Source organism: Sparus aurata, chromosome 1 (assembly GCF_900880675.1).
Source record: "Sparus aurata chromosome 1, fSpaAur1.1, whole genome shotgun sequence".
In the NCBI taxonomy this organism is placed as follows: domain Eukaryota; kingdom Metazoa; phylum Chordata; class Actinopteri; order Spariformes; family Sparidae; genus Sparus; species Sparus aurata.
Window position 1 is genome coordinate 2,978,911 of NC_044187.1, and position 24,970 is coordinate 3,003,880.

Genomic DNA, 24,970 nt, shown 5'->3' on the forward strand with positions numbered 1-24,970 from the left:
TGTTACTTTGAAAATGGAGTATGTTATATATTACTAGTTTACTAGCTTCTTTTTGAAGAAGTAATAATAAAGTGTAAAAATTACAATCATAATCAATAAAGAGAGCGTTGATTATCGTCTTGTACCTGTGTGAGATCCAACAAAGTGATTGTGTGGATGAAGTGAATCTGTTGATGAAATCCCTGAGTCATTGAACAAAATTTATTGATGGACGTGTGAACAAAGTGAAGCTTTAAATCATGAATAAATAAACGTGTACGAAGTCTTTTCTCCTCGTTTTCATTCAGGGTCTCACACAGAGCTGACGGACAAAACATCAAACTAATATGAGAGTATGACGGAGGCAGTTTTCCTCCTGAAGCACCACAAAGCTTGCAATTCATGTTGAGAGCAGCAGAGTCGCTCAGTCTCTGTCCTTTAAAGGCCCCCACACAACGACCAGACGTCCAACTGCCTTATCTGACCACTCTCTGTCCTCTAGTCTGACTTGTTTGTCAAAAAAGTTGCATTGAACACACCGCTTCGACGTGCTGTAGCATGTACGTTCTGCGCCTGCACAAGATGCAATAAGCCTCCTTAACAGCGGGTGGTGCTAGTCTCGTGCTAGTAATCCATAACAAGAAAACAGGAAATGACGGAACGAAGTGAGGATCGGAGTGCATAGAAAAACAAAGCGCACACAGTATTGATTCAGTATTCATCACAGAGAAATGAGCAGAATTTTCTGTCACTTGTTGCTTCTTACAGCCAACATTTAGTTTGTGCTCTCAGACAAAGATGACACGGACAAAAAGCAACCTGTCTCCTTGACGCTGCCCTGATCCATCACACTGTTTTCTCCTGTAAGCCGGCTGCAGCATGAAGTAGACATATATATGTATACACACACACACACACACACACACACACACACACACACACACACACACACACACAATCATGTGCAGCAGGTTTTATTGGAGGCTTGGTTGTAAATGTGAAAACAAAGTTCAGAGACTCTGAGCTGCTCCTCTTCCTGGAATGACTCACAGCTCGATCAGCCCTCTCTCCTCCTCCTCCTCCTCCTCCTTCTCTTCCTCCTCCTCCTCTCACACAGCAGCTCCACTCTGTCAGTGTATTTCCTGGTTCCTCCCCTTCAGATCAGCTGACGGACCTGATTCGCTGCACAAACACACCCTGTTCAGATCAGAGCTCAGACTAGTTTCAGTTATCAGGAAGTGAAACTCAGACGGTCTTTGACACTGAGAGGTGAAATGGCGCAAAAAGCATTTCAGCTTGACCGAGAGACTTTCTCTTGTTCCGTCTGTTTGGATCTACTGAAGGATCCGGTGACTATTCCCTGTGGACACAGCTACTGCAAGAACTGTATTCAATCCTACTGGGATGAAGAGGATGAGAAGAAAACCCACAGCTGCCCTCAGTGCAGGCAGAGCTTCACACCGAGGCCTGAGCTGGTGAAAAGCACCATGTTAGCAGCTTTAGTGGAGGAGCTGAAGAAGACTGGACTCCAAGCTGCTCCTGCTGATCTCTGCTATGCTGGACCTGAAGATGTGGCCTGTGATGTCTGCACTGGGAGGAAACTGAGAGCAGTTAAGTCCTGTTTAGTCTGTTTTGCTTCTTACTGTGAGAAACACCTCCAGCCTCATTATGAATCAGCTACATTTAAAAAACACAAGCTGGTGGAGCCGTCAGAGAAGCTCCAGGAGAACATCTGCTCACGTCACGATGAGGTGATGAAGATGTTCTGCCGTACTGATCAGCAGTGTATCTGTTATCTCTGCTCTGTGGACGAACATAAAGGCCACGACACAGTGTCAGCTGCAGCAGAGAGGACTGAGAGGCAGAGAGAGCTGGAGGGGAGTCGACACAACATCCAGCAGAGAATCCAGGACAGAGAGGAAGATGTGAAGCTGCTTCAACAGGAGGTGGAGGCCATCAATGGCTCTGCTGATAAAGCAGTGGAGCACAGTGAGAAGATCTTCACCCAGCTGATCCGTCTCATGGAGGAAAGACGCTCTGATGTGAAGCAGCAGGTCAGATCCCAGCAGGAAACTGAAGTGAGTCGAGTCAAAGAGCTTCAGGAGAAGCTGGAGCAGGAGATCACTGAGCTGAAGAGGAAAGACGCTGAGCTGAAGAAGCTCTCACACACAGAGGATCACAACCAGTTTCTACACAACTACCCCTCACTGTCAGCACTCAGTGAGTCTACACACTCATCCAGCATCAAGATCCGTCCTCTCAAGTACTTTGAGGATGTGACAGCAGCTGTGTCAGAGGTCAGAGACAAACTACAGGACGTCCTGAGAGAGACATGGACCAACATCTCACTGACAGTGACTCAAGTGGATGTTTTACTGCCACAACCAGAGCCCGAGACCAGAGCTGACTTCTTGAGATATTCACGTGAAATCACACTGGATCCAAACACAGCAAACACACTGCTGGTATTATCTGAGGGGAAGAGAAAAGTAACATACATGAGACAACCACAGTCTTATTCTGATCATCCAGACAGATTCACTTACTGGCGTCAGGTCCTGAGTAGAGAGAGTCTGACTGGACGTTGTTACTGGGAGTTGGAGTGGAGAGGAGAAGGAGGAGGACGAGTTTATGTCGCAGTCGCATACAAGAATATCAGCAGAGCAGACAGCACAATTGAATGAGTATTTGGAAGAAATAACCAATCTTGGGCATTAAGATGTGACAATACCAGTTATCAGTATTGGTACAACAACATACAAACTCCCGTCTCAGGTCCTCTGTCCTCCAGAGTTGGAGTGTACCTGGATCACAGTGCAGGTATTCTGTCCTTCTACAGCGTCTCTGACACCATGACTCTCCTCCACAGAGTCCAGACCACATTCACTCAGCCTCTCTATGCTGGAGTTTGGCTTTTAGATTTTGACTCCACTGCTGAATTCATTCCAGTCAAATAGACAGAAGTCATGTCAGAGGAAACACTACAGCTGAACACTTCATGTTCTCAGGCTCTGGTCCATGTTTAGACTTTGGTTCATTTTGCTTCTGTAACATGTTTCATTTCAGACGACTGGACAGAAAATTTAATGAATCATAAATGCATGTCGACAACACGAAACAAGAACTTTGAGCCTGATTTCATCCAATGTTCAGAGTTCTGTTCTGGACGGTTCTGATGAGATTACGCCTCATTTGAATATCTAAATGTACATAACGATATGTTTGATGATGTAAATATGTCAGTAATCATCTGGAGAAGTTTGATGTGATATCTGTTGGTTCACGTCACCTGTTGTGTCTCCGTGGGACAGTGTGTGTTACATTGTGTGTTTTTGTCTTTGTGTGTTTATTGCTGATTGTTGGGGCATTTCTTCACCTGTCAATCAAACATTCTGGGCGGTACTTTGACGCCTTGTCAGCTGTCCTTCTGTAAATGTTGGAGTTTGTCCGGCAGAACACATGTGGTTGTTTTTGTTCACGTGGATGTTGTAATGAGGAACTGTGAGGTTTTATAAAGTGTAATAATCATGATCATAATCAATAAGCAGAGTGTTGATTATTGTCTTGTACATATGTGTGAGATCCAACAAACTGATTGTGTGGTAAGTGAATCTGTTGATGAAATCATTGAACAGACTTTACTGATGGATGTGTGAACAAAGTGAAGCTTTAAATCATGAATAAACAAACGTGTAAAGTCTTTTCTTGTCGTCTTCATTCAGGGTCTCACACAGAGCTGACGGACAAAACATGAAACTAATATGAGAGTATGACGGAGGCAGTTTCCCTCCTGAAGCACCACAAAGCTCACAGTTCATGTTGAGAGCAGCAGAGTCGCTCAGTCTCTGTCCTTTAGACTTGATGGTTAAAACAGCTTCATCACAGAGAAATGAGCAGAGTTTTCTGTCACTTGTTGCTTTTTACAGCCAACATTTAGTTTGTGCTCTCAATCAAAGATGACACGGATAAAAAGCAACCTGTCTCCTCGATGCTGCCCTGATGCATCACACTGTTTTCTCCTGTAATCTGGCTGCAGCTTGAATTAGACATATATATGTAAACACACACACACACACACACACACACACACACACACACACACACACGATCATGTGCAGCAGGTTTTATTGGAGGCTTGGTTGTAAATGTGGAAACAAAGTTCAGAGTCTCAGAGCTGCTCCTCTTCCTGGAATGACTCACAGCTCGATCAGCCCTCCCTCCTCCTCCTCCTCTTCCTCCTCCTCCTCCTCCTCCTCCTCTTCCTCCTCCTCTCTCCTCCTCCTCCTCCTTCTCCTCCTCCTCCTCCTCCTCCTCTCACACAGCAGCTCCACTCTGTCAGTGTATTTCCTGGTTCCTCCCCTTCAGATCAGCTGACAGACCTGATTCGCTGCACAAACACACCCTGTTCAGATCAGAGCTCAGACTAGTTTCAGTTATCAGGAAGTGAAACTCAGACGGTCGTTGACACTGAGAGGTGAAATGGCACAAAAAGCAGTTCAGCTTGACCGAGAGACTTTCTCTTGTTCCGTCTGTTTGGATCTACTGAAGGACCCGGTAACTATTCCCTGTGGACACAGCTACTGCAAGAACTGTATTCAATCCTACTGGGATGAAGAGGATGAGAAGAAAACCCACAGCTGCCCTCAGTGCAGGCAGAGCTTCACACCGAGGCCTGTCCTGGTGAAAAGCACCATGTTAGCAGCTTTAGTGGAGGAGCTGAAGAAGACTGGACTCCAAGCTGCTCCTGCTGATCTCTGCTATGCTGGACCTGAAGATGTGGCCTGTGATGTCTGCACTGGGAGGAAACTGAGAGCAGCTAAGTCCTGTTTAGTCTGTTTGGTTTCATACTGTGAGAAACATCTTCAGCGTCATTATACTGTGGCTCAATTCAAGAAACACAAGCTGGTGGAGCCGTCAGAGAAGCTCCAGGAGAACATCTGCTCTCGTCATGATGAGGTGATGAAGATGTTCTGCCGTACTGATCAGCAGTGTATCTGTTATCTCTGCTCTGTGGACGAACATAAAGGCCACGACACAGTGTCAGCTGCAGCAGAGAGGACTGAGAGGCAGAGAGAGCTGGAGGGGAGTCAACACAACATCCAGCAGAGAATCCAGGACAGAGAGGAAGATGTGAAGCTGCTTCAACAGGAGGTGGAGGCCATCAATGGCTCTGCTGATAAAGCAGTGGAGCACAGTGAGAAGATCTTCACCCAGCTGATCCGTCTCATGGAGAATAGACGCTCTGATGTGAAGCAGCATGTCAGATCCCAGCAGCAAACTGAAGTGAGTCGAGTCAAAGAGCTTCAGGAGAAGCTGGAGCAGGAGATCACTGAGCTGAAGAGGAAAGACGCTGAGCTGAAGAAGCTCTCACACACAGAGGATCACAACCAGTTTCTACACAACTACCCCTCACTGTCAGCACTCAGTGAGTCTACACACTCATCCAGCATCAAGATCCGTCCTCTCAACTACTTTGAGGATGTGACAGCAGCTGTGTCAGAGCTCAGAGACAAACTACAGGATGTCCTGAGAGAGACATGGACCAACATCTCACTGACAGTGACTCAAGTGGATGTTTTACTGTCAAACCCACAACCAGAGCCCAAGACCAGAGCTGACTTCTTAAGATATTCACGTGAAATCACACTGGATCCAAACACAGCACACCCATGTCTGTTATTATCTGAGGGGAACAGAAAAGTAACATTAATGAGTCAATATCAGTCTTATTCTGATCATCCAGACAGATTCACTTGGTGGTCTCAGGTCCTGAGTAGAGAGAGTCTGACTGGACGTTGTTACTGGGAGGTGGAGTTGAGAGGAAGAGGAAGAGGAGGAGGGAGAGTTCGTGTTGCAGTCGCATACAAGAATATCAGCAGAGCAGGGATTTCATCTGAATGTGGATTTGGATACAATGACAAATCTTGGATGTTAAGATGTGACAATAACAGTTACCAGTTTTATTACAACAACATCCAAACTCCCGTCTCAGGTCCTCGGTCCTCCAGAGTTGGAGTGTACCTGGATCACAGTGCAGGTATTCTGTCCTTCTACAGCGTCTCTGACACCATGACTCTCCTCCACAGAGTCCAGACCACATTCACTCAGCCTCTCTATGCTGGAGTTCATGTTTTAGATTCTGGCACCACTGCTGAGTTCATTCCAGTCAAATAGACAGAAGTCATGTCAGAGGAAACACTACAGCTGAACACTTCATGTTCTCAGGCTCTTGTCCAGTTTTAGATTTTGGTCCATTTTGCTTCTATAACATGTTTTATTTCAGACGACTGGACAGAAAATGTCTTAAATACAGATGTAGGTGTTTAACTTAGTTCAGATTTATCTTCAGACATTCATTTACATTTATTCATTTCATTCAATTCATTTAATTAGATCCCTTGTTTGCATATTTAAACATGAAATATCAGAACCATTGTAAAACAAACAATGATTGTGTTGATGTTAGTAATGAACTGGAGGACTTTCATAGTGATATCTGTTACCTCCTGCTTTATAATGTATATATGTTAAAGTCAGGCAGTTTTCTCTTTCATTCACTGATTCCATGATTCTATTTTCCAGGTCGGTACTCAGTAAAACTTACAAAGACTGCTTCCTCCCAAAGTGTGCAGTGGTGTATTGTAGCTGTAATGAGTCGGTTGTCAAATTTTAGTTTTTGGAAACAATCTGTATTTGAAGATGCATCATAAGTTGAACAGTTCTCTCTGTGTGTGTATTGTGATTCATGTTTTGACTCTAAAGTCATTTAAATATTGATTTAAAACCAAAGAGGGTTTATGATTTACATTATTACACTGATATAATGGTGGATTACTTGAGTTAAAACAAATATATATATCTCTGTAAGTTAAAAGCATGGTCTATAGTTTGGACATGATTGCATTTAAAAGAAAGAGTGATGATTAGTTTCATAAAGACATGATTATTTCTGTGAATGTGTGTGTGAGATGTTGCCCACTGACGTGTGGAAAGTAGAAACAACTGTATTGATGTGTTTACATTTAAACTACCAAATGGACATTGAAACTGAAACATGATTGCACTGGGGAATGTTTATTGTTTTATACCATGATTTTGGAAATGTATAATAAAGAGAGCGAGACTCGGGGAAGAAGATGGCGGTTCACTCTTTCATTCACTGATTATAAGATTCTGTTTCCCAGGGTTTCATCCAGGAGAGTCGAGAGCAGAGAACCTCAACACAAATAATTTGTTACTCCAGTTACACACTTTGAAACTCGTAACACTGACATGCAAACTGATTTCCTGGGAACACAGACGACACCGCTCTACAGCCTCAGACTCACAGCTCTAATCATGTTTATAACTTTGACTTTTTACCACTCAAAAGTTAAGAAATGAAATCGTTGTCGTGAAAATAATAAACATCAGCTTCAGTCATCTGTACAGTCAGACGCTTCAGAGAGGGTCTAAACAAAGCAGCTACACAACCACACACACACACACACACACACACACACACACACACACACACACACACACAGCTTGTAAAACAGTCGGTAGCCCCGCCCACCCCGGGTGTCATTCTCAGGTCACCCTCCTCCTCCATGACGGGTGTGTTTAAATAAACCAGTCCAGCTGTTTGCCATGAAAATGCCATTTACACCAACTGCTGCACCACACACACACACACACACACACACACACACACACGCCAACAAACACAAGTGTGACAACTGTTGAAGTAAAACAACGATGAAATTAACGACCCAGTGTGATCAGAGTAAATGTGAGGAGGAGGACGGGAGGCAAGAAGAGGAAGGAGGAAGTGAAGGATAACACAGGAAAGAAGGAGAGATGAAGGTGGAGAGGAGGAGAAAATGAGAGGAGGAAGAGGAGATAACCAATGAGGGAAGAGATGAGGTGAAAGAAAGAGGAAGAAGGGAACAACTAGGAGTAGAGAGGAGGGAACAAGGATAAAATACTAGGAAAGATGAGAAAGGAAGCAAGGTAAGGAGATGACGAAACAAAAAAAAGAGACCAAAGGAAAGAAAGGAAGGAAACAAGGAGAAAATAGAAAGAAACAAGAGGAAGGAATAAAAAGGAAGCAAGGGAAGGTAACAAGCAGAGGAAGGGATGAAACAAGGAGAAGAGAAAAGGAAACAAGGAAGAAAATCAAAAAGGAAGTAAGGGAAGGAAACAAGAAGATGGGAGGCAGGAAGAGGAGATAACCAATGAGGGGAGACAAGAAAGGAAGCAATGAGTGGGAACGAGGAGAGGAGATGAAGAAACAAAAAGAAGAGAAAAAGGGAAGGAAAGGAAGGAAACAAGGAGAAAATAGAAGGAAACAAGGAGAAAAATGGAAGGAAGCAAGAGGAAAAAATAAAAAAGTGAGCAAGGGAAGGTAACAAGAAGACGGGAGGCCGGAGAAGAGAGCGGTTAAAAGGAAAGGAGGAGGAGAGGGGAGACAAGGAGAGGAGAGAAGGAAATAAGGAGAGGACAGTCGAGGAGAAGAAATAAAGTAAGCGAGGGAAGGGAACAAAAAGAGGAAATGAGGATGCAAGGAGAAGAAATAAAAGGAAGCAAATCGAGGGGAAGAAGGAGAGGAGGAAACAAGGAGATTACATGAAAATAAAGGAAACAAGGAGATGAAACAGAAAGAAGCAAAGGAGAGGAGGCAAGGAAAGGAAATAAAATTGGACAAAAGGAAGGAAGCAAGGAAAGGACATATGAAGAAACAAGGGGAGGGAATAAAAGGAAGCAAAGAAAGGGAACAAGGAGGCGATAGGAAGAGCATCAGAAGAAATCACTAACACACACACACACACACACACACACTCGTCTCTGCTCGCTCGTTTACTCAGATTCTGCAGAATCGGCAAAAACAACGCCTGCTGCTCCAGAGGTGTTACCACGGCAACGGCCAAATATTCTGAGGGAGCAGCACCGACCGGCGGCGTCTCCTCTGAGATATTCACATTAAAGACAGGAAGTGGAATTCTTGTGGAGGAGTGGAGACCCGGAGACGTGGTGGTGTTGAATCGCGTCACGGCGGGCTGAGCCGGTCCGACGAGCTCACGGAGGGTTTTTAGGAAGCAGCTGTTTAAAAAATGATGAAATGTGACTCTTTGTTTAGTCTCTGATTTCAGTTCTGACTCGCTGCTGATGCAAATGATATAAAATCGGCTCCACGACATTAAAAACGCACTGCCGGTTTATTCTGCTTATTCAAAGTTAATGTAAATCTGCGTCAGGCGTCAGCTGAGCGATCGGCGCCGCTCACGTCCCCGTCCATGTAAATCACCGGTTCTGTGTGACAGAACTTCATGGGAGTTTTATCGAGTCATGCAAATGTTTCCTGACACGTTCAGTGACCTCAGATATCACCGCAAACACATCAAAACTCCATTAATCAGGTTGTTGTTGTTGTACAATCTGAACGTGTGTGTGACCGCCGCCACATGACCGCCGGAGCAGATCTATAAAATGCTCGTGTAGAAGAAAAAAGCTGATAAAGTAGAAATACGTGCAGTACAAGTATCCAGTGATGGAATGTAACTAAGTATAAATCTGACGTACAACAAACTGAAGTATTTAAGTATTTTCACTTCCTGCTCCTCAGATTGGCACACAGGTCACCTTCCATCACTGGTGCTAACGACGTGTTAGCGGTTCAATTCCCAGCAGTGAAACTCGCTGACGGTTCCTTTTCTGTATCGGTAAACAGGAAGTACCCGACAGGTCTCTACCTCCGCCCTCCCAGCTCCAATTAAGCCTCCAATTAACGACCTCCTCCCCTCTCTGCTGTAGCCGGGGGATGTTTGGAGTGGAGTCAACCCCACAGGACTCATTCATTAGCTTCAGGTCGCCTCGGGTTCACAAACGCAGCGAGCGCGTGGCGTCGCCGCCGACTCACCAGTTGTTGACCTGCAGGATGGTGAGGCCGGTGTCCTGAGCCAGCTGCTTCTTCTGCTCCTCCGACGGGTACGGGTGCTGCACGGGGACAAAACACAAAACACAGAGAGGTTAACACGCTGGAGAACACGGAGAGGCTGTTTCCTGTTGTTGATGTTGTTGTTGTTGTTGTTGTTGAGGTCGACAGTGTGAGTCTCAAAGCTGCTAATTAGCGTTAAAGGAGGGAGGCGGGGCCAGACTCATTAAGGGAGCATGAAATGGAGCATAATTAATGAGAAGAAATGGTGAGCCAATTAGAGAGGGAAGTCAAGTGAAGAGAGAGGCTCTGTTAATGAGACTGTGTGTGTGTGTGTGTGTGTGTGTGTGTGTGTGTGTGTTGGGGTCGTTAGAGGATGTCAACAGGCCCGAGGCTGCACAGCTCCATCCCTCAAGTGTGTGTGTGTTCATCTTTTAATGTTTTATGATCGTACATGTTTGTATGTATTGATCTGTATGAGTGTGTGTGTGTGTGTGTGTGTGTGTGTGTGTGTGTGTGTGTGTGTGCTTGTATTTCAGTCTTTCTGAACACTGAGATCAGAGTCATAATGTTGTCAGGTTTCATTTGAACTACAGCTGTACGATGAGTTGATGAAGCTCTCAGCAGATGACACTCAGCACCGTGAGGATGAAAACATCCGGCTGCAGGAGCAGACAGCGTGCTGACTGCAGGACGACCTGAACAACAAACACCAGACACAGACGGAGAATCTCTGCCTGAGCTCACTGAGCGGCTCTGGTAACAGCTCTAAATAAACCGTACAGGAGTGGACAGGAGAGAGAAGTTCACGCGGAGCTCTGCCAAGATACGCAGCGCTGCGAACAATAAATAAGGTTTGACTGCAGCAGCTGACAGTCAGCCAGAGTTTCCTCATCTGCTGACTGAAACCAGCTGCTGCAGATCCTCCGCGGCCGGCACGTCGCTGCCCGTCCCTGACCCAGATACAGCCGCACTGTCGAGGAGTTTACTTTCACGCTGCTGACGCTCAGACTCATTACAGTCTGCAGAGCGTCCAGAGAAACGCTGGACTCACGCGTTAGAAATCCTTAAAAATAACTTCAGAACAGGAAGTGTAAGTGAAGCACGGCCTGGTTCTGCATTTCCACCCACATTTCAGATGGAAATATTTGGCTTCATGCAGGAACAGCTCAGCACGACCCAGTGATTAAACACAACCAGTTACATTCTCCACAGAAGAGAAACACAAAGAGATGACACCAGCTGACAGAACACATTTACACAAGTCAAACAGCAACATGTCTCTTCACAGAAGTCATGACCTGCTCACTCAGGATGATCCACCTGTTTCTGTGTGAGCATTTTAATGTAGAGACAATTTTCTTTCTCCATCACTGCAGAAAATCAAGCAAGCGTCTTCCTCAGAACAGTAGATGTAAACATTAAAAGGAGCAGTTCACCCAAAACAATCTCAATATAACGTTTCAACTGAAGCAGCTGGAGACGTGATTCAAAACAGAGAAACAACCAAAAACAATAAATAAATACTATAAAACTCCATTAAATCTTTGCCGAATTATCTGTTAGCACTTCCTGTTAGCAGTGAACCTGTGGGTGTTCAGACGACTGTCACTGGGTCACTGTGAGACTGAAGAGAACTTAAAAACAAGATTTTTCTAAGGCAGGTTCTGAACATGAGGAGCGTCTTTTTAGAGAATTTCTAAGCTGATGTGCGGAGTCATCATCTCCTCCACGCTGATAAAAATTAAAGTTAATGTTACAGAATTACAACCCACAAATAAACTGTGACGTATTATTTCTGATTAAAGAAACAGTTCACCCCAAAATCACTGATCTTCTGACCTAGCTTAGCTTAGCCTCCTTACATGACTTGATGCACGCTTCTGTCCTGCGCAGTGAAACTGAAAGAAAATAGTCATCGAGTATCTGAGACGCGTGGTTTTGATTTTTGGGTGAACCGATAAACTAATAATAACAGCAGTGTACTGAGTGTGATATTTGGTGGAGAATCATTAGCAAGTAGCAGAAAACTGGACATATTCATGTAAAGTACAGTTGGGTTCATGTGAGTTACTCTCTAACACTTCACTTCAGTTTATCTTCAGTCGGAGTGTGAAAGAGGAAGAAGTGAGCACAAAGACGTGAAGACGAGCACGAACACCACGTCTGTTGAGGAGGGAACGTCTTTCTTGTCGTCTTTCCTCCGGCCGGCTCATCGCTCTGCCAAAGCTGCTGTTCCCCTCTGATCTGATAGCAGGTAATTGGCCTAAACTGCATCTAATTTGCCACAAAGAGCGATAATCACGAGGTGGTTTCATCACAGTGTCGGCCTCAGAGTCGCAGCGTTCCTCCAGGGAGGAGCTTTAACGTCCGGCCGACGACTTCATGGAGAACGTGACGAGACAAACTGTCCAGACTGTTTATCTGAAGAGGTGGAACAGGTTTTATAAGCATCACATAAAGATTGTTTTTAACAGAGACACGTCACTTCAGGAATATTCTCCTGTTCCTCCTGATTGTCGCGTTGCAGAAAATCTCCCACACTAACAGCAAAGAGTCTGAAGAGTCAGAAGAGTCAGAAGAGTCAGAAGAGTCTGAAGAGTCTGAAGAGTCAGAAGAGTCTGAGGAGTCAGAAGAGTCAGAAGAGTCTGAAGAGTCTGAAGAGTCAGAAGAGTCAGAAGAGTCAGAAGAGTCTGAAGAGTCTGAAGAGTCAGAAGAGTCAGAAGAGTCAGAAGAGTCAGAAGAGTCTGAAGAGTCTGAAGAGTCAGAAGAGTCAGAAGAGTCTGAAGAGTCAGAAGAGTCAGAAGAGTCTGTCGTCGGCCAAATGAAGCGAGAGTAAAAACACATGCTGAGCGGTTCAGGGCCGCTCCAAAAGTCTAATTTCAGAGTTTCCACTCTGGGCTGTAATCTGGAGCCACCTGCTCATTATAAAATTATAATCCTGTTAGCAGGGAGCGGCAGCTCAGACCGCCTCGCAGCTCGCAGCCTGGACCAGCACCAAACTGGTCTGGGATCAGTTTTACCCCCGCTGAGCAGAAACACATCGAGACGACGAAGGCAACGACGTTCAGCGGAGAGAGAGAGAGAGAGAGGACTAAAGCTTCTGTGACGTCTTCACAGAGTTTTTATATGTAGCATGAGACGACTTCAGACCCTCAGTCTCTGCTGCTGCAGCCTGAAGGAGGCGGGCTCTTTACCTGGAGGAGATTTATCAGCTCCACACTCATGATCCGACTCAGAGACACACGAGCAACAACACACAGCAACCAGAGAACAGCACTGATGTCATCTCTCTGTTAGGTTACTCATTAACAAACGTAACCCAGAGGTCCCGACAGCGTTCTGTTGTGTTGTGTTGTGTTGTGTTGTGTTGTGTTGTGTTGTGTTGTGTTGTGGGTCGTCTTGTCCGTCAGCTCCTCACTGACTGTTAATAACATCTGCAGCTCTGCTTTCATCTCAGCGGCAACATTAATGGATGTATTAAAGGAGGCTGAGTGGCACACACACACACACACACACGCACACACACACACACACACACACTTCCATGCTGTGATGTGGGGGAGGTGTTGTTGTTTAGCGCCCCAGTAAAACTGTAAAGAGGCTGTAATTACTACTCATTTAGTGTGTGTGTGTGTGTGTGTGTGTGTGTGTGTGTGTGATAGCGCTATACCACACGAAAGTTCAGTCTGATTGATCAGATTTAAAAAGAACAGAGAAAATCAGACAACATTTAATTGTTATTATTTTTTTAAAGTAAAATTATAACATAAAAATCTAAAGTAAAGACTTGATATTAAATCTAAAGTAAAGACTTGATATTAATGTGGATGTGAACAGCTGACTGGTGACTGTCTCAGAGTCTTTACACAGTCTGAACGTTTCTCTCCATCTGCCGTCTGATCGCCTCCTCGCTTCATTATCTGACGGACGCTCATTTACGCTGTCAGGGAAGAAAGACCTCGCCATGATGTATGTGACCACATGCTGGACAGTGTGTGTGTGTGTGTGTGTGTGTGTGTGTGTGTGTGTGTTGGGGGGGTAGGGAGGTCAATAAAGGCGACCCCCACAGAGCGCCGGGCCCTGGGGTCCCCGGGGGGCCTGTCACAGAGGTAATGGATGATGTTTTCTCTGCAGGCTGAGGGAGCCGCAGAACAGCCGTCCTTTATTTTTAACCAAACCCAGAGAGGGTCGGGTTCTGCGGAGAGTTACCGTCTGATTAGACAAACTGCAGCCCGGGTAGCTTTTTGTTCCTGGAGAACTTCAGAGTTATTGAAACAGCGGCTGTGTTCTCAGAAGCTTTAAGTCGTTACGAGTTTGTTTCCGGGTTCAGATTCTTTTCCACCTCGACATGAAAAACTCACAGGGACAAAATGTATTCAAAGCACTTTGGTACCGTTTGTATTTTACTTTAGCCTGAGAGTCAAAGACACAACATCATTCTGTCTTCGAATTTTGAGATCTATGTTCAGATGTTGGTCTGAAATCCCCAAATTATTTGAAAAGACGTCATTCACACCTTTTATAAAGCTGAAATCTTCACTGTAGCTGCTACGCTAAAAGTGTTAGCGTCTAGCCCGACGCGATCGATGTTCCTGCAGATATCATCTGGTCTCAGATCAGTTAGTGATGTGTTCACTCCTGCAGACTGTGATCACAGACGAGCTGATGGACACATCTGATTTCTGTTTTTAGCAGAACAATGCAGCTCTGTTTTACTGTGACGCTCCAGAACTTTTCTGTCTCTCCCCACATGTTCAGAACCTGCCTTAAAACATCACGTTTTTAAGTTTCCTTCAGTCTCACAGTGATCCAGTGACAGTTGTCTGAACATCCACAGGTTCACTGCTAACAGGAAGTGCTAACAGATAATTCGGCAAAGATTTAACAGAGTTTAAGACTATTTATTTATTGTTTTTGGTTGTTTCTCTGTTTTAAAATGAGTATCCAGCTGCTTTAGTTGTTTAGCAGAATGCTGCAGCTCTGTTTTACTGTGACGCTCCAGAACTGTTCTGTGGAAATCCTCAACAAAGTCTCTCCTCACATGTTCAGAACCTGCCTTAGAAACATCACGTTTTTAAGTTTCCTTCAGTCTCACAGTGATCCAGTGACAGTTGTCTGAACATCCACAGGTTCACTGCTGACAGGAAGTGCTAACAGATAATTTGGCAAAGATTCAATGGAGTTTTAGAGTTTTTATCTATTTTTGGATGTAAAACAAGTCTCCAGCCATCTCAGTTGTTTAGGAGATAAGTGAACTTTTCTTTAAAGTATTTAAAATGTGTCGTTCTGTTTCATTCATCTTGCCGTCGCTGATTAACTTTCATTATTTCCAAGTCTGTCGAGCTACCAGGAGAAATAAAAACCTAAAACAGAGAAATTAAAATTCACATTTTGAGTTTTTTCTTTAAGTTTGTGTGTAAAAACCCACTCAGCAGCGTGTTTAATGATCTCTGTTCGTTAATTCTGTGGCGCCATGACTCAGCTGACGGACAGAGACTCAGACTGCAGTGATGGAGGATTTCACGTTTGATGTCTGATGGCGTTATTAGAGCGAGACTTCCTGTACGGCGGCGGCTCTGGTGAGGCGGTGGACGTGCATCTCTGGGTGGCTGAACACATGTTGGTGCCTGTGGGCCGCCGTGGCCTCGCCATCACCCACATCTGCAGCTCTGTGGCTGTAAACAGCCGCTGATGGATGGATGGAGGTGTCCCGGTGCCCTCTGACCTCTGATGGATGGAGGGCAGGGGGTGGCGAGGTCAGCGCCGGGGCTTCCTGCTAACTCATCTGTCCCGCCCGGCTCAGGAGGCCCATCGCTCAGCCGGCCGACAGGCGAGCGGGGCGAAGTCCTCCTCTGTAATTGTGGAGCTCGCTTTGAAGTTTAGGAGCCGTTCCTCTCGTCTCTTCAAACCGACGGTGGAGGTTTTCCCTTTTTTGTTTTTTCACATTCTGCTCCGCCGCCGTCGTGCTGAGAAGCACTCGGACGTGCAAAGTCTTTCCAGCTGTTTCGACGGAGTCACACGTGTAATTTGTAAGCCAAAGCAGCTCTTTAACGAGTTGGGCGACTGTAAACAAATGGTAGCGAACACAAAGCCGCCTCCACCTGTTTGTGCTCCGGTTTGTAAAAAACAAGTTGGTTAAGGAGGCAAATAAGATCCGAGGGCGGAGAGAGGGAGGGCGACTCCACACCGCCAGCTCACAGGGACCGTGGTGCTGACGACGCCCTGCGGCCCGCTGCTGCACTTCTTATACGAAATTAAAAAATTAAACACATGAAAAAGCAGTGTGTGTGTGTGTGTGTGTGTGTGTGTGTGTGTGTGTGTGTGTGTGTGTGTGTGTGTGTGTGTGTGCGTGTGCGTGTGTGGTGTAAACAGCACGTCGGCTTGTGGCTCGGCTTTTATGAGCTGTGGCTCAAAGGAGGCTGCTGGATATTGTGTACGACGTCAGGGGAGGCAGCCACACACACACACACACACACACGCACACACGCACACACGCACACACATGCACACACACACACACACACACACACACACACACACACACACACACACACACACACACACACACGCACACACACAGAGATTATAAACGCAGCAGGATTATGGGTAAAAGTTTGGTGAATCAGACATTTTTCCACATGTTGCTTCGACAGCTTTTCCGTGACCACTCTGCGTCGCCACGGCAACGAGGGTCCGACAGGATTAACAGCTGCAGCTGAAGTTCAGAACGCAGCGACGATAACGAGTCCAACACGTTATTACACTTTTACACATTTTCATAAAGGATGAAACTCATATTTTCACATAATTTTTTTGTCCTTTTCTCATGTTTTGTAGTTTGTTTTTTTTATGTAGAAGAACTTTCTGATTTCCTGGTTGGCAGTGTGTTTTTTCCATGGGTCGTTCAAGGCATTGTTTACCCAGAATGCATCTGTGTAAGTGAAGCACTGACTAAGATGAGCAGCTGCAGGTTTGCTGCTGGTTCATTATTCTCTCTGCTTCGTGTTTATTCTCCTGCATTTAACGTTCTGCCGCCCTTCACACAACCTTCACCTCCAGCAGCTAGCGCCTTGTTCTCTCCCTCCCTCCCTCCCTCGCTCCCTCCCTCTCTCAGGTATAAGTGTTTCCTCCCCCTCCCATCGTTCTTCTCACCTCCCATCTGCTGCAGGACTCGCTGTCCTCCAGGTTCAGCTCGGAGTCCTGGCAGCGGCCCGACCCCCGTCGAGCTGGGACCGATTTAGCCTCTCCATGTTTGGAGGCAGGCAGGGGGAGATGGGAGGGACGGAAGGTGGTGGAGAGGTGTGTGTGTGTGTGTGTGTGTGTGTGTGTGTGTGTGTGTGTGTGTGTGTGCGTGTGTGTGTGTGTGGTGGTTCTGTTGGACTCGGCCAAACTCGTGAGTCAGTCACGACTGGGACTTTCAGCGCTGAGCCGCTCTCCTCCCACTTTTACTGGACGCTTCATTTCAGCTTCACACTCATAAAAATAAATAAATAAATAAATCATATTTCCCTGAGCAGAACAATATTAATATAAAGCGTGGAGGGAATAACCTTTGTTCTGATCCTTCTGGACACGCCCTGTCTGAACCCGAGCAGACAAACTCTCACAGCGACAGCGTCATCGTGATGAACAACGCCTGGTTTGAACCCGAGTGGAAAATAACCTGCACGTGTCTCGTTCTTCACCAAACAGCTGCTGCTGTCTTCTGAGCTAACAATGCTAACATCAGCTCTTAGAAATCAGTGCAACGAGCTGATGTTACACTTTATAAACTTTAATTCTGCGTCATTTATTTCAATGTTGCTTATTGAAGTTAAATAAACATCACAGATGATTTAGCTCTCAGGCTGGACCCCTTCAGAATAAAATACATTTAATCTGGGCACATCTGAATGTTATATATCCAACTATGAAGCGATGAATCTCAGCCGTCTCCAGGATCATCTGGCCGACCGTCCTCTCACTCTGCAGCTTTGTTTCTGAGCACCAGAGGAAGTGAGGAGTCAGTGTGGGCCAATCTGGACTCATGATAGAGAGCCGGAGTCACACCCGGCCCGACGGACCCTGATATCAGAAGATCTTTGTCTGGCAGGTCAACACAGGTTAGAGATTATTCAGACAGAACCTGTCCACAGTGGTATGCTAGCTAACGTTAGCCTCGAGGGCCAGAATGTTTACTGTTATTTACTCTCGTCAGATTATCTTTCTCTATTTCAATCGTTGTCAATATTGATGATGTGATATTTTCCATTCTAGATGGAGCGACTGTAACAAACATGATTTCCCACGAGTGGATCAATAAAGTATTTGTGATTGTGATTAAACACGTTTGATGTTTGAGCGGCTGCACCGTGTTTTATTTCTCTTTACTAGGTAACGAACAACAAGGCGTTTTATAACTTTGTCAAAGTCAAAACTATTATAAAAGGATTAAGTCGGTAAAAGAAGAAAAATCTCCCTCTAATCTCACAAGTTCACAGTGAAACTTGTGGATTTCACATCAGGAGAGACGTCACTAACACAACACAAAGACTCTGAACTGTTGAGTAATGACAACTGCCACAAACCAGATGGATGTTTGTCGTCGTGCTTTTGGACGTCTCAGCATTGACGTTATGAATACGACTGAGCAAACTTCTCCCTCCGTCTATTCAATCATTTCTTTCTTTCAATAAGTTCTTTGTACCGCTGTCGTCTTTGTGGAGCTTAGCAACACTTGTCGGTGCTTGCTCCTTCCAGTTATGTCTCATGACAAACCCTGCAGGTGTTAATGCACGTTTAACCGACGACGATGTTGTTGAAAACACAGGTGGTTCAACTGTCAGGAGTTCACGAGCAGAACTTAGAAGAATCTTTCTTCTATTAGGAACACGTTGCAACTCTAAACTGGTTCTTGGGTCAAAGTTCACATTTTCCTCTTGTCAGGACGCCTCTGAGAGCCCCGAAGAGCCCACAGGTGAAATACCTGGACCACAGCAGAGGTCAAAGGTCGTCAGACTGAGAACGTCCTCAGGTCGAGGTGAGAAGGTCAACACGACTTCAGAGTAGATGAGGGGCAGCGAGGTGGACAAGTGGACAGAATGCCAGAACAATGCAGCAGCAGCAAGTCCCAAAGTCAGAGATCTGAAAACAGCCACAAGTGGTTCAGTGACGGAGACGAAGGTGCAGCAGCTGAAAGCTCCAACTAACCCGTCTCCATCAGATCTTTACACAGACCTCCATCAGGTCTTTACGCAGACCTCCATCACGTCTTTACACAGACCTCCATCACGTCTTTACACAGACCTCCATCATGTCTTTACACAGACCTCCATCACGTCTTTACACAGACCTCCATCAGGTCTTCACACAGACCTCCGTCACATCTTTACACAGACCTCCATCAGGTCTTTACACAGACCTCCATCACGTCTTTACACAGACCTCCATCACGTCTTTACACAGACCTCCATCACGTCTTTACACAGACCTCCATCACGTCTTTACACAGACCTCCATCACGTCTTTACACAGACCTCCATCACATCTTTACACAGACCTCCATCACGTCTTTACACAGACCTCCATCACATCTTTACACAGACCTCCATCACGTCTTTACGCAGACCTCCATCACGTCTTTACGCAGACCTCCATCACGTCTTTACACAGACCTCCATCAGGTCTTTACACAGACCTCCATCACGTCTTTACACAGACCTCCATCACGTCTTTACACAGACCTCCATCAGGTCTTTACACAGACCTCCATCACATCTTTACACAGACCTCCATCACGTCTTTACACAGACCTCCATCAGGTCTTTACACAGACCTCCATCACGTCTTTACACAGACCTCCATCACGTCTTTACACAGACCTCCATCACGTCTTTACGCAGACCTCCATCAGGTCTTTACACAGACCTCCATCACATCTTTACACAGACCTCCATCACGTCTTTACGCAGACCTCCATCAGGTCTTTACACAGACCTCCATCACATCTTTACACAGACCTCCATCACATCTTTACACAGACCTCCATCACATCTTTACGCAGACCTCCATCACATCTTTACACAGACCTCCATCACGTCTTTACACAGACCTCCATCACGTCTTTACACAGACCTCCATCACATCTTTACACAGACCTCCATCACGTCTTTACACAGACCTCCATCACGTCTTTACACAGACCTCCATCACGTCTTTACACAGACCCTCCATCACGTCTTTACACAGACCTCCATCACGTCTTTACACAGACCTCCATCACGTCTTTACTACTTAACAGACCTCCATCACGTCTTTACACAGACCTCCATCACGTCTTTACACAGACCTCCATCACATCTTTACACAGACCTCCATCACGTCTTTACACAGACCTCCATCACGTCTTTACACAGACCTCCATCACATCTTTACACAGACCTCCATCAGGTCTTTACACAGACCTCCATCACATCTTTACACAGACCTCCATCACATCTTTACACAGACCTCCATCACGTCTTTACACAGACCTCCATCACGTCTTTATACAGACCTCCATCAGGTCTTTACACAGACCTCCATCACGTCTTTACGCAGACCTCCATCACGTCTTTACACAGACCTCCATCAGGTCTTTACACAGACCTCCATCAGGTCTTTACACAGACCTCCATCACGTCTTTACACAGACCTCCATCACGTCTTTACACAGACCTCCATCACATCTTTACACAGACCTCCATCACGTCTTTACACAGACCTCCATCAGGTCTTTACACAGACCTCCATCAGGTCTTTACGCAGACCTCCATCACGTCTTTACACAGACCTCCATCAGGTCTTTACACAGACCTCCATCACGTCTTTACACAGACCTCCATCAGGTCTTTACGCAGACCTCCATCAGGTCTTTACACAGACCTCCATCACGTCTTTACGCAGACCTCCATCAGATCTTTACACAGACCTCCATCACGTCTTTACACAGACCTCCATCACATCTTTACACAGACCTCCATCAGATCTTTACACAGACCTCCATCAGATCTTTACACAGACCTCCATCACGTCTTTACACAGACCTCCATCACATCTTTACACAGACCTCCATCACATCTTTACACAGACCTCCATCAGATCTTTACACAGACCTCCATCACGTCTTTACACAGACCTCCATCACATCTTTACACAGACCTCCATCAGGTCTTTACACAGACCTCCATCAGATCTTTACACAGACCTCCATCAGGTCTTTACACAGACCTCCATCACATCTTTACACAGACCTCCATCACGTCTTTACACAGACCTCCATCACGTCTTTACACAGACCTCCATCACGTCTTTACACAGACCTCCATCACGTCTTTACACAGACCTCCATCACGTCTTTACACAGACCTCCATCACATCTTTACACAGACCTCCATCACGTCTTTACACAGACCTCCATCACATCTTTACACAGACCTCCATCACGTCTTTACGCAGACCTCCATCACGTCTTTACGCAGACCTCCATCACGTCTTTACACAGACCTCCATCAGGTCTTTACACAGACCTCCATCACGTCTTTACACAGACCTCCATCACGTCTTTACACAGACCTCCATCAGGTCTTTACACAGACCTCCATCACGTCTTTACACAGACCTCCATCACGTCTTTACACAGACCTCCATCAGGTCTTTACACAGACCTCCATCACATCTTTACACAGACCTCCATCACGTCTTTACACAGACCTCCATCACGTCTTTACACAGACCTCCATCAGGTCTTTACACAGACCTCCATCAGGTCTTTACACAGACCTCCATCAGGTCTTTACACAGACCTCCATCACGTCTTTACACAGACCTCCATCAGGTCTTTACACAGACCTCCATCAGGTCTTTACACAGACCTCCATCACGTCTTTACACAGACCTCCATCACGTCTTTACACAGACCTCATCACGTCTTACACAGACCTCCATCACATCTTTACACAGACCTCCATCACGTCTTTACACAGACCCTCCATCACGTCTTTACACAGACCTCCATCACGTCTTTACACAGACCTCCATCACGGTCTTTACACAGACCTCCATCAGGTCTTTACACAGACCTCCATCAGGTCTTTACACAGACCTCCATCAGGTCTTTACACAGACCTCCATCACGTCTTTACACAGACCTCCATCAACGTCTTTACACAGACCTCCATCACGTCTTTACACAGACCTCCATCACGTCTTTACACAGACCTCCATCAGTCTTTACACAGACCTCCATCACGTCTTTACACAGACCTCCATCACCGTCTTTACACAGACCTCCATCACGTCTTTACACAGACCTCCATCACGTCTTTACACAGACCTCCATCACAGTCTTTACACAGACCTCCATCAGGTCTTTACACAGACCTCCATCACATCTTTACACAGACCTCCATCACATCTTTACACAGACCTCCATCACGTCTTTACACAGACCTCCATCACGTCTTTATACAGACCTCCATCAGGTCTTTACACAGACCTCCATCACGTCTTTACGCAGACCTCCATCACGTCTTTACACAGACCTCCATCAGGTCTTTACACAGACCTCCATCAGGTCTTTACACAGACCTCCATCACGTCTTTACACAGACCTCCATCACGTCTTTACACAGACCTCCATCACGTCTTTACACAGACCTCCATCACATCTTTACACAGACCTCCATCACGTCTTTACACAGACCTCCATCAGGTCTTTACACAGACCTCCATCACGTCTTTACGCAGACCTCCATCACGTCTTTACACAGACCTCCATCAGGTCTTTACACAGACCTCCATCACGTCTTTACACAGACCTCCATCAGGTCTTTACGCAGACCTCCATCAGGTCTTTACACAGACCTCCATCACGTCTTTACGCAGACCTCCATCAGATCTTTACACAGACCTCCATCACGTCTTTACACAGACCTCCATCACATCTTTACACAGACCTCCATCAGATCTTTACACAGACCTCCATCAGATCTTTACACAGACCTCCATCACGTCTTTACACAGACCTCCATCACATCTTTACACAGACCTCCATCACATCTTTACACAGACCTCCATCAGATCTTTACACAGACCTCCATCACGTCTTTACACAGACCTCCATCACATCTTTACACAGACCTCCATCAGGTCTTTACACAGACCTCCATCAGGTCTTTACACAGACCCGTCTCTGAATGACCTTGTACTGGTACGTAAAGTAACATGAAAAATCCCCAAAAAACATTTTTGTCAACATGCTTCAAGTTACGTTCTTCAGAAATCAAAGGAGGTCATGTGCATTGCACAAGTTGTGAGAACGCGGTGACAGCCAACAAAATGGAAGTTGCCTCATTCTTGTTTCACAAAATGTTAAATACATCTTCTGACTCACAAACACACACACTCACACTCACACACACACACACACACACGCACACACACACACGCACGCACGCGCGCGCGCGCACGCACACACACACACACACACACACACACACACACACACACACACACGCACACACACACTCACACACACACACACACACACACACACACACACACACCCCTTTCTTTGTCATTTTTATGGTGCAGGGAATCAAATCCCCCCAAAATCTAAATTCCAGTGAAAGTGTCTTTAATAAATCCATGTCGAGGTGATAAAAGTGTGCTGGACTGGACTCCTTCCCTCGTCCATGAACTCCAGCAGGTCTGACTGCCAGAAGAACTCATTTCTCTTTCAACATTTAGTTGCAACACAGCAGAAACAGCAGACTGATGCTCGTACCGTCAGGTGCTGAAAGAGCCAGGCTCTCAGGATGTTGGTGGCCACTTTGGGGAAGATTCCTCGCTTCTTGTTGTGCAGTCTGTCTTTGTCGGGGTCGTCGTCGTCCCCCGTGCTGGGAGACGCCATGCCGTTATCCAGGCAGTCACCTGATCGACACACACAGGAGGAAAAAGGGGATTACTGAGCTTTATTTCACGGTCTCAACAAGAAACCAACGTCTCCCAATGAACCGAACATGTCAGGCTGGTTGTCTCGTGTCTGACCGACTATTTCTGAAGGTGGTTTTGTGTGGAGTTAAATATGATGGTGATAAACTAGCATTTAAAGGGTCATTTAACAGCCTGTTTTAGGTCCAACACGCCCCCTTCAACACAGCTTCCTCTGGGAAACAAGCAAAGACAAAATGTCACTGTGAGTGTAAAAGAGCTGAAGACACATTTTAGGAAAAACTCAAAACAAAGCGCACACTGGTAACAGGACTAACATTTAACACGAGGCCTCTCTCCCGTTAAAGAACACAAAAAACCTTTTCTGAGAACTTTCCCTGCTCAGATTTTCCCAGTTGATGAGCGGATTGAAGCCGGTGACCCTGCAGTCACGCCGGCCTGCCCCGCTTCGTGCCCCACCATCCCCCCGCAGGTTCTGGATCGCGGCACATAATGCAGCATTTCAGCTGAAAACCACTAAAAGCTGCTGGGCCCGGTGTTTTTACTGCACTTTCTCTGCCTCTTTAATGAGGCTCATTTTCTCCTCAGTGTTTTTAACAGCGCCGGGCCAAGGTTAGGGCGACGGTCCCCGGCCGCCTGCAGCAGGAGCTCCGGGTCCTGCCCAGAGCCAGCGGTGGACCGGGGCCTCGCTAAGACTGAACAGAGGCGGATTCTGCAGCGCAGCAGAGCCTGAAAAGGTGGAAATAATCATAAAAATGATGCGTAACTCCATAAACAAGCTCTCAGCCTCATTAGGCTGAACCGCAAGCTCCCCGAGGCTGATTTACACCCCTCCACCCGCACTCCACCCGCACCCCACGTCTCCTCGCTCTCCTTAGAGAGCCGAGCAGAGAGCGGTCCGACCCAACCTGCTAATGGTTTGTGACAACTTCACAACAACCTGTGAACTAGAGGACACGAGGAGGAAGGATGTGGCTGATGAGAAGCAGGAAGGAGACGCAGACATGGAGGAGCTTCATCTGGTGATCAAACGCTGCTGCGCCTTCACACGCGGCGAGACGAGACACGACGAGCGGCGGAACAACAGCTGATCAGAGGAAGAAG

At 46.1% G+C, this 24,970-nt stretch overlaps 3 protein-coding genes across 4 annotated transcripts in view; 2 read left to right on the plus strand and 1 right to left on the minus strand.

Annotated features, from left to right (window-relative positions):
* The window catches only part of LOC115578437 (homeobox protein Meis1-like), a 58,091-nt gene that overhangs the window by 19,915 nt on the left and 13,206 nt on the right, over positions 1-24,970 (minus strand). The window contains exons 8-9 of the mRNA XM_030411400.1: positions 23,700-23,845; positions 9,878-9,954 (exon numbers count right to left, since the gene is read on the minus strand). Of these exons, the coding sequence (XP_030267260.1) occupies positions 9,878-9,954; positions 23,700-23,845 (223 nt within the window). The remainder of the gene's footprint in view (positions 1-9,877; positions 9,955-23,699; positions 23,846-24,970) is intronic.
* LOC115578386 (tripartite motif-containing protein 16-like) lies at positions 1,254-3,590 on the plus strand. Its single transcript, XM_030411338.1, has one exon. The coding sequence runs from the start codon at positions 1,254-1,256 to the stop codon at positions 2,661-2,663; it is 1,410 nt and encodes a 469-aa protein (XP_030267198.1). The 3' UTR covers positions 2,664-3,590.
* LOC115577651 (E3 ubiquitin/ISG15 ligase TRIM25-like) lies at positions 4,348-7,142 on the plus strand. Of its 2 annotated transcripts, XM_030410632.1 has the most exons (2): positions 4,348-5,547; positions 5,581-7,142. In XM_030410632.1, the coding sequence occupies exons 1-2, from the start codon at positions 4,459-4,461 to the stop codon at positions 6,151-6,153; spliced, it is 1,662 nt and encodes a 553-aa protein (XP_030266492.1). In that variant the 5' UTR covers positions 4,348-4,458; the 3' UTR covers positions 6,154-7,142. The 2 variants fall into 2 exon arrangements, with proteins under 2 accessions (XP_030266492.1, XP_030266446.1); XM_030410586.1 differs by having other exon boundaries at positions 4,348-7,142.

Coding starts and splice junctions, on each gene's coding strand:
- LOC115577651 (XM_030410586.1), top strand. CDS start 4,459: ATGGCACAAAAAGCAGTTCAGCTTGACCGAGAGACTTTCTCTTGTTCC.
- LOC115578386 (XM_030411338.1), top strand. CDS start 1,254: ATGGCGCAAAAAGCATTTCAGCTTGACCGAGAGACTTTCTCTTGTTCC.